We start from the raw sequence: 10000 nt of genomic DNA, 5'->3' as shown, positions 1-10000 counted from the left end.
TTATATTCCGAGAAACAGATAAATAGGCCTCACCACAACCGAGGCCTCCTCACGGCGCTGATGGAAGGCCGTTCTGGGATGCATTAAGCCGCCTCACCCTTTAGCGGGATTTTCATATATATATATATATATATATATATATATATATATATATATATATATATATATATATATATATATATATATATGTGTGTGTGTGTGTGTGTGTGTGTGTGTGTGTATGTGTGTGTGTGTGTGTGTGTGTGTGTGTGTGTGTGTGTGTGTGTGTGTGTGTCTGTGCGTGTGTGTGTGTGTGTGTGTGTGGGTGTGTGTGTGTGTGTGTGTGTGTGTGTGTGTGTGTGTGTAATGTGTGTATTATTATTGTTGTGTCATACTGCAATGTATTCCCCCTCCCTCCACAACCACGAACCAGCGCGTCGGCCGAACCCAGAATCACCGCCTCGACCGGACGACCACCTCGTGAGCCGGCCCCTCCTCCCACTCCCCCTCCCCCCCCCCCCCCGCAATGACTCGGCCAAACAGCGGAACAGGAATAAGCGTCTGTCTGTTTTGGGTTTGATGCTTAAAGAGGAAGGGCAAGAGCAAAGGGAGGGGGAGGGAGGGAGGAGTGGGGAAGGAGGGGAAGGGAGGGGAGGGGAGGGGAGCGGAGAGGAGGGGAGGGGAGGGGAGGGGGAGGGAGGGAGGGAGGGAGGGAGGGAGGGAGGGAGGAGGGAGGGGAGGGAGGAAGGAGAGGGAGAGGGAGGGAGGGAGGGAGAGAGAGAGAGAGAGAGAGAGAGAGAGAGAGAGAGAGAGAGAGAGAGAGAGAGAGAGAGAGAGAGAGAGAGAGAGGGAGAGAGAGAGAGAGAGAGAGAGAGAGAGAGAGAGAGAGAGAGAGAGAGAGAGAGAGAGAGAGAGAGAGAGGGTGGGGAGGAAGAGGGAGAGGGAGAGGGAAAGGGAGGGAGGAGGGAGAGAGAGAGAAAGAAAGAGAGAGAGAGAGAGGGGGGGAGAGAGAGAGAGAGATAGGAGAGAGAGAAGGAGAGAGAGAGAGAAGGAGAGAGAGAGAGAGAGAGAGAGGGAGAGAGAGAGAGAGAGAGAGAGAGAGAGAGAGAGAGAGAGAGAGAGAGAGAGAGAGAGAGAGAGAGAGAGAGAGAGAGAGAGAGAGGAGAAAGATAGAAAAAGAAAGCAAGCGAGAGAGAATGAAAGATAGAAAAAGAGAGAGAAAAAAGAAAGATGGAAAAAGAGAGAAAGAAAGAAAGAAAGAAAGAGAAAGAGAAAGAGAGAAAGAAAGCGAGCGAGAGAGAGAGAAAGAAAGAAGGAGAAAGAGAGAGAGAGAGAAAGAAAGCGAGCGATCGAGAAATAAAGAAAGAGAGAGAGAGAGAGAGAGAGAAAGAAAGAAAGCGAACGAGCCAGCGAGCAAGCGAGCGAGCGAGCGAGAAAGAAAGAACGAGAGAGAGAGAGAGACCTGAATAAATTACCACTCGCATTCTCGATATCCTTCCACCGCCAAGAACAAAAGGTTAAAGGCTCTTTCTCTTCACTGACTCTCAACTGCCAATCATTACACATAAAAAAATCAGAATAAACAAGGTGAATGAAATGGAGGGCAAGTTAATGAACAGGAAATTAAAATGATAATCAAACAAATATAAAACACAAATACACTGGTCCCAAAATTGAGAACCAACGTACATAATACACAAACCAACAAACAAGTAAACAAAGAGATAAACAAACATATAAACAAATAAACAACACACCACAAACGAAAGCTACCCCCTCCCCCCTTCCCCAACCCCCTACCTCCTCCCCTAAAAAATCCTGGAAAATCCTAAAACGAAACAAAAATCTGTGAAATGGAAAATCCTAAAATCCTAAAACGAAATAAATGCCTAAAATAATTTCCCTAAAAAGGAATAAAAGTCTTCACAATGAAAGATCCTGAACTACTAAACCGAAACAAAAGCCAAAAATCCGGAAAATATAATACCCTAAAATCCTAGAAACGAAATAAAGTCTGGAAACAGGAAAACCCTAAAACACTTAAACGAAATAAAGACTAAAATATTTTCCCTAAAATGATATAAAAGTCAAAAGTCCGGAAATTGTAAAACCCAAAAATCCTAGACCGAAATAAAGTCTGCCAAAAATCCGGAAAATATAAAACCCAAAAATCCTAGACCGAAACAAAAGTCAAAAATCCGGAAAATATAAAACCCAAAAATCCTAGACCGAAACAAAAGTCAAAAATCCGGAAAATATAAAACCCAAAAATCCTTAAAAAAAAAAAAAAAAAAAAAAAGTCTGCCAAAAGTCCGGAAAATATAAAACCCAAAAATCCTAGACCGAAATAAAGTCTGGAATCCCGACGGTTCCAGAAATAAAGTCTGCCAAAAATCCGGAAAATATAAAACCCAAAAATCCTAGACCGAAACAAAACCCAAAAATCCGGAAAACATAAAACCCAAAAACCCTAGAACGAAATAAAGCTATAAAACCCAAAAAATCCAAAAAAGGGAATAAAGTCTGGAATCCCGACGGTCCCAGAAATAAAGTCTGCCAAAAATCCGGAAAACATAAAACCCAAAAATCCTAGACCGAAACAAAAGCCAAAAATCCGGAAAACATAAAACCCAAAAATCCCAGAACGAAATAAAGCTATAAAACCCAAAAATCCCCCAAAAGGGAATAAAGTCAGGAATCCCGACGGCCCCCGCCTGACGTCCTCAAACACACACAACACGCCCCTGTCACGAGTCAGCGCCGCTTGTCACACACATCGGCGTATCGAGCGCGGTGCAGGCAGCGCTGGCGATTAACCTCTGATTTAATCCCCTCCTCCCCTCTTCTCTCTCTCTCTCTCTCTCTCTCTCCTTCTCTCTGTCTTTCTCTTGCTCGCTGTCTTTCTTTTTCTTTTTCTTTTTCTTTTTCTTTCTCTGTCTCTGTCTCTGTCTCTGTCTCTGTCTCTCTCTCTCTCTCCCCCTTCATATCTGTTCGTTTCTATCTTCTCCCTCCCTCCCTCTCTCTCTTCCATCATTTGTCAGTCTCTCCTCTCGTGTGTGTGTGTGTGTGTGTGTGTGTGTGTGTGTGTGTGTGTGTGTGTGTGTGTGTGTGTGTGTGTGTGTGTGTGTGTGTGTGTGTGTGTCCCTCTTCTCTTTTCACTCTTTCTCTTTCCCTTCCTTTCTCTCTCTCTCTCATTCCATTTGTCAGTCACTTTGTCTGTCGGTGTCTATCTTATTCTTTATCTTCTGACCTCCTCCCCCCATATTCCTTCTGTTTTCAGTTCCTTCGCTATCCAATCCTTCCTTGCCCTACCTTCTCCCTTTATCGCCGTCCACGTTCCTCTCATTCCCTTCCTGTCACGCTATCTTCCCCTTTCTCCCCTCCCTTCGCTTCCCTCTTTTCCTGAACCCTTCCTTCGCATCCTCCCTTCCCTTCTCCTCCCTCCCTCCGCATTCCTATTTCCCCTTTTCGCTCTCCAACATTCCTCCTTCCCTTTCTCCCTCCTCCCTCCCTCTCCTTCCCTTCTGAACCCTTCCTTCCCCCAACCCTTCCCTCCCTCCTCCCACTCCCTCGCTCCTCCCTCCACTGCCATCTCTCCCTCCCACTCCCCCTCCTTCCACAACTCTTCTCCTCCTCTCTTCCCACCCTCTACAACTCTTCCTCATTCTTTCTATCTCCATTACTCTATTCCTTCTCCATTTTCTTTTCCATCTCTATTTCCCTTTTCTTTCTCCATTTCTCCTTCCATCTCTATTTCCCTTTCCATCTCTTTCTTTTTCTATCTCTATTACCCTTTCCCTTCTCACTTTCCCTTTCCATCTCTATTTCCCTTTCCCTCTTTCCTTCCCTTTTCTTCTCCATTTCCCTTTCCATCTCTATTTCCCTTTCCATCTCTATTTCCCTTTCCCTCTCTTCCTCTCACTCTCGTATTACCCTAATTCGACAGACAAACATTTATTTCCTCCCTGTGACCACTAAACCCCTATAACAGACTAGAGGCACGTACGATCCAGTATTTATTAAAGAAAAAAAAATACAATTTTTTTTTTCTCTTTTTAATACGTATTTTATAAATTGCACGAAAAAAGCAAGACAGAAAAGAAAACTTTATTTTTTCGCGTAAATCTAGAAGTTAATATCAAATTACTTTTCTTTTCAATTACGTATTTATCTATCGTTATCATATATAATCACGTTTACATTACGGTTTGGTACATTAAGAGACAATAGCATTATTACGACTATTTATTTACATATCTATTTATTTACATCTAATTTATTTATCACTATTACAATCAATTATCATTATTGATTATTATTACTACCATCATTATTACCATTGCTTCAATTTATGCTTCAGGAAATACAGTTAATAATCAAACGCCATTTTTATAAGCAACACAATTCCTATCATTACATCTTATTATCACATCCTATCATTATTCTTCTATTTCTCTTTCTCTCCTACTGTTTATTTCCTTTCCATTTGGGTTGGATTATTGAGTAAAAAGAAAGTAAAGAAAAAAAAAGAATTTATTATCCTAGCCGTTTACAAGATTCAGTTCTATTTATTCCGCATAAAGACATTTCTTTTCATTCGTTACCTTCTTTTAAGTCAATATTTCTCCTCCTCTTTTCTTTCTCCTATTCTTCTTATTTTCTTTTTTGCCCCTATTTCTCTTTTTTTTTTTTTTTTGTTCTCCGTATATTTTCAATTTCTCCATTTTTCTCCCTTTCTTTCTGCTATCTGTTCCTCTATTTCCCTTCTTCTCATTCTTCTGCTCTTCTTTTTCCTTTATTCTTATTTTCCCCCTTCCTTCCTGTCACGCAATTTCTATTTTTTGTTTTTATTCTACTCTCTCCCGCTTCCCCGTCTACCACGTCCTTCTACCTGGCTGTTGGGCTGTCAACCTGCCGGCGCTCTTGAGATTTTTTCCTCCTCCCTCTCCCCCTCCTTCCCTTCCTCCCTCTCTCCTTCCTTCCCTTCCTCCCTCCCTCCCTCCCTTCCTTCCTTTCTCCCTTCTTCCCTTCCTCCTCCCTCCTCCCTCCCTTCCTTTCTTTCTTCCTTCCTTCCCTTCCTTTTCCTCCCTCCCTCCCTCCTCCCTTCCTTTCTCCCTTCTTCCATTCCTCCTCCCTCCTTCCTTTCTTTCTTCCTTCTTTTCCCTTTTCCTCCCTCCCTTCTTTCCTTCCTTTCTCCCTCCTCCCTCCCTCCCTCCCTCCCTTCCTTCCTCCTCCCTCCCTCCCTTCCTTCTACCCTCCCTCCATTCCTTCCTCCCTCCCTTCCTCCCTCCCTCCCTCCCTCCCTCCCTTCCTTCCTTCCCCACTTCCTTCCTTCCTTCCTTCCTCCCTCCCTCTACCTGTCCTCTTCCCTCCATCCTCTTCTTCACCCATCCACTCTCCCTCCTTCGCATTTATTATTCCCCATTCTCCCTCTTCCCTCGTAATCCTTTCAAAAGAGGAGAGAGAACAAAAAGGATGGATGGAAGAGAGGAGAGAGAACAAAAAAGAGGGGTGGATAGCTGGAAACGTGGATGGATGGATGGATGGATGGATGGATGGATGGATGGATGGATGGATGGATGGATGTCAAGGAAGGGAAAGGGGAAACGAGGGAAGGGGTAGGAGGAAGAGGAAAACCAGCGGAATATGCGTGTTACCCAAAGAATAGTAACAGAAAATGGTTCCCTCTACAGCCCACAGAAAACGGTAATGTTCACCAATAAATAGCACTGACTTCGCTATTTTGCTCAATGTAAATCTCAGTAGATGATACTTCATAACAAAAAATAAATAAATATATATATACAAATAAATAAGAATAGAAAAAAATAAAACAATAATAATAATAAATACTGAATAATTTTCAGTATACTGGCCACAATGCCATTTATTCAGCCTTTTTTATATATAAGAACCAAGTGACAAGGACTGCGATTTTTCCATATCAGAATGGACTTGCTTACTATACCGATATTAATACTGGCGCTGGTGTTGTTGTTTTGTTAATATCACTATCATTAACGCAATTAGTATCATTTACGTAATTAGTATCATTAACCTGATCATTACCATTATTGTGTATCGGTATCATTACTATTGCTATCATCATCATTATAATCATCCTCACGCTGTTGTTTTTACCAACATTATCATTACCATTATCATAATCACCTCAATCATTAATCAACCTTTGATAATCATCACCCCCCCCCCCACACACACACACACACACACACAAACACACACTCATTAACGAAATCTCTTAATTATCTACTTCTAAAAAACAAAACATATCTCTCTGCATTATCATCTTCTCATTTAGCCACCCCTATTATAATTGCAGTTTAGTCTAAATCAAAAAGGAACACCTTCATACTGTATTCAGGAAAACCTTAGAATTTTTATTCGTCCGCTCTGCCAGCGCCATCTGTTGCACCCAAACAGGACTAATGTCTTAATGCGACCCCAACAGATGGCGTCATATAAACTCGGTTTCTTTGTCTATTACGCGAAAGTGTAATGGACAAAAATATTTGGGCAATTGTCCACTAACTGTTAATTCAATTTTTACTTTTGTTTATCTTTTTTTATTTGTTCTTTCTTCTTCTTTTCTTTTTCTTCGTCGTCTTCTTCTTTTTTTCGAATAATGCACCGAATAGTAACAGACAAACAAAAACACAAAATCACCCACAAACAAAAATATATATAATAAAATTCAAAGACTAATAAAATCCAACGAAATATACAAATAAATAACTTACCTTATTATTTGAATTTCTGGAATCTGACTTGAAGTCCTGTCTACTCGCGCTCCCATCTGAAAAAAAGTAAAATCAACAATAAATATTTCTCCAACATTTTTGATAGACTTCCAACACATCATTAATAACCTTCACTCTCTCATGAAAATATAAAAAAAAAATCGAATTATACAAATAACGTGAATTATGACTAGAAATTCCTTTTCGCCCAAACACCATGAATCATGATTTTCTTCCGTTCGTGACCCGGGAGAGAAAAAGAAAACGGAAGTTAGCGATGAGTCGAGGGGAGACTATGCTATAAATGAAAAGCCGCTCGCTAAGTATCTAGGCACGGAGTTCACGCTCTCAGTGCCAGTAAAAAAAGGAATCAGGGAAGGATATCTACTTCCCTTTTGCATGAGAAGGCAAAATGTAAAATAACTACATCACTCTCGCGTAAAAAGAAGGAAAATGTCTAAATCAGTCTACCGTAAACAGAATGAAAAGAAGAAATATGTGAATCATATCCCTCATCTCACACGGATTACTTTTAAGGTCGGCAATGAATGACAGACTTCACATTAAGAGACTAATTAATATAAATTAGATAAAAGGTGTTTTTTCTTCTTCTTTTTACTGAACAAGGGACTCATTCGAATAAAGGCAAAAAGAAAACTGCAAATCATGTTAAACACAGCAACCAAAGGTATTGCTGACACACAAGTAACAAAGGTATTAAAAAATCAAGGCCGTACAATAACACAATTGGACTGCGCTCTCTCTCTCTATTACTCGTTCTCGTTATTACTCTTAGTCTCACTCTCACGTTCACTCTCACTCTCACTCTCTCTCGCTTTCACTCCTTCCTTCACACCTTTTCTCCCTCCTTCTTCCTCCCCTTCCCTCCCTCTCCCTATCCCTTCCTCCCTCCCCCTCTCCTTCTCCCTCTCCCTACCTCCCTCTTCCTGCCCCTCTCCCTCCCCCTCTCCCTACCTCCTTCTCTCCCTCCCTCCCGCCATGTATCTCCCTCCCTCTCCCTTCCTCTCCTCCTCCTACTCTCTCCCTCCCTCTCCCTCTTCCTCCCCCCTCTCCCTTCCTCTCCTCCTCCCTCCCCCTCTCCCCGTCCAGCGGTGATGGCTGATGGCTCGCCGTGACTTCCGGTCCGCCTCCCGCATCTTCCGCCCGTCAGGAAACATGCTAATTAACTCGCGCCAAAACCTCCTGCCGAAGGGGTTAGCATCCCGGCCCTTATGGACGGGCGGCGGAAGGGTCATGCGACTAGAAGGGGGGTTGGGGGTGGGGGGGAGGGGTATTCCTCATGGCGGCCTAGGGGGGGTCCTCATGGCGGCCTAGAGGGGGGGGGGATTCCACATGGCGGCCTAGGGGGAAGGGGGAAAGGAAGGAGGGAGGGGAGAGGGGGAGGCGATCATGCACGAAACGGCGAATGACCCGTCGGGCGTCCGTCGCTAAGGGTCGATATTGCATGACGGACGAGGGGCTGTTATGGCTGGTTATGTTAATGCGATGACTTGCCATTACGAGGTGACGCGCCGGCAAGCAAGGAAGCGCATGAGGGAATGGGGAGGGGGAGTTATGGCGAAGGATTAGCAAAGTATGCCCTCCCCTCCCCCCAAAAAAGAGAGGGAGGGAGGGAGAGGGAGAGAGAGAGGGAGAGGGAGAGGGAGAGAGAGAGGAGAAGGAGAGTTAGAGGCAGAGGGAGAGGCAGAGGGGAGAGAAAGAGAGAGAGAAAGAGAAGAGAGAGAGAGAGAGAGAGAGAGAGAGAGAGAGAGAGAGAGAGAGAGAGAGAGAGATCAAGGGAGAGCAAGAGAGAGCAAGAGAGAGAGAGAGCAAGAGAGAGAGAGAGAGAGAAAGTATATATTGTTGATAAAGTCATAACATAATGTGTCAAGTCACGAAGACGGAAACGGAGACGAAGACAAAGATGGAGACGAAGACGAAAACGAAGGAAAAGTCAATGACGAAGACGAAGAAGACGAAAACGAAGGCAAAGACGAAATCGAAGACGAAGACCAAACGAAGACGAAAACGAAGACGAAGGCAAAGACGAAGAAAACGAAGACGAAGACAAACACAAAAACGAAGACGAAATCGAAGACGAAGACCAAACGAAGACGAAAACGAAGGAAAAGTCAATGACGAAGACGAAGAAGACGAAAACGAAGGCAAAGACGAAATCGAAGACGAAGGTAAAGACGAAGAAAACGAAGACGAAGACAAACACAAAAACGAAGACGAAATCGAAGACGAAGGCAAAGACGAAGAAAACGAAGACGAAGACAAACACAAAAACGAAGACGAAATCGAAGACGAAGGCAAAGACGAAGAAAACGAAGACGAAGACAAACACAAAAACGAAGACGAAATCGAAGACGAAGACCAAACGAAGACGAAAACGAAGGAAAAGTCAATGACGAAGACGAAGAAGACGAAAACGAAGGAAAAGTCAATGACGAAGACGAAGAAGACGAAAACGAAGGCAAAGACGAAATCGAAGACGAAGACCAAACGAAGACGAAGGTAAAGACGAAGAAAACGAAGACGAAGACAAACACAAAAACGAAGACGAAATCGAAGACGAAGGCAAAGACGAAGAAAACGAAGACGAAAACGAAGACGAAGAAAACGAAAACGAAGACGAAGACGAAGAACAAGACGAAGCCGCCCCGGACGGTGTGTTGCAGTTGACGCGTCGTAGGGGAGTGACCGACGGGGAGAAGCAGGTGGTCGTTATGTGACAGTCGGCGTAATGGAGAGTGGCCTGGGTCGTCGCGGCGAAACGGGACGACACGACCGCTAATTTCCTTTCAATCGCGATCTGTCGTTTAGGGGGACAACGACAAGGGGAAGGGGGGGAGGGAGGGAGTAGGGGAGGGAGGGAGTAGGTGGTGAGGGAGGGAGGGAGTAGGGGGAGGGGGGGGGGAGGGAGGGAATAATGGGGGAAGGGGAGGGAGGGAGTAGGGGGTGGGGAGGGAGGGGGAGTAATGGAGGGAGGGAGGGAGGAAGGGAGTAGGGTGGGGGAGGGAGGGAGGGAGGAGTAGGGGGAGTAAAGGAGGGAATAGGGGAAGGGAGTAGGGGAAGGGGAGGGAGTAGGGGAAGGGGAGGGAGTAAGGGGAGGAGTAGGGGGAGGGGCAGGGAGTAGGGGAGGGGGAGGGAGTAGGGAGAAGGGGAGGGAGGGAGTAGGGGGAGGAACGCACAACCACGGACAGAAATATCCCGTTAAGAAAGGACACGTTTTCTTTCAATTAGATGTAATAACG

General features: G+C 44.3%; 1 protein-coding gene across 3 annotated transcripts in view; it reads right to left on the bottom strand.

Moving 5' to 3' along the window:
- LOC113802627 (pleckstrin homology domain-containing family G member 5) overlaps window positions 1-10000 on the bottom strand; it is a 711360-nt gene that overhangs the window by 418685 nt on the left and 282675 nt on the right. For all 3 annotated transcript variants that reach the window (XM_070141987.1, XM_070141989.1, XM_070141986.1), the window contains one exon: window positions 6741-6796. In XM_070141987.1, the coding sequence (XP_069998088.1) occupies window positions 6741-6796 (56 nt within the window). The remainder of the gene's footprint in view (window positions 1-6740; window positions 6797-10000) is intronic.

Source organism: Penaeus vannamei, chromosome 28 (genome assembly GCF_042767895.1).
Source record: "Penaeus vannamei isolate JL-2024 chromosome 28, ASM4276789v1, whole genome shotgun sequence".
Lineage (NCBI taxonomy): Eukaryota > Metazoa > Arthropoda > Malacostraca > Decapoda > Penaeidae > Penaeus > Penaeus vannamei.
Note: the sequence above shows the minus strand (reverse complement) of the source record. Positions and strands in the feature narration are given on the sequence as shown.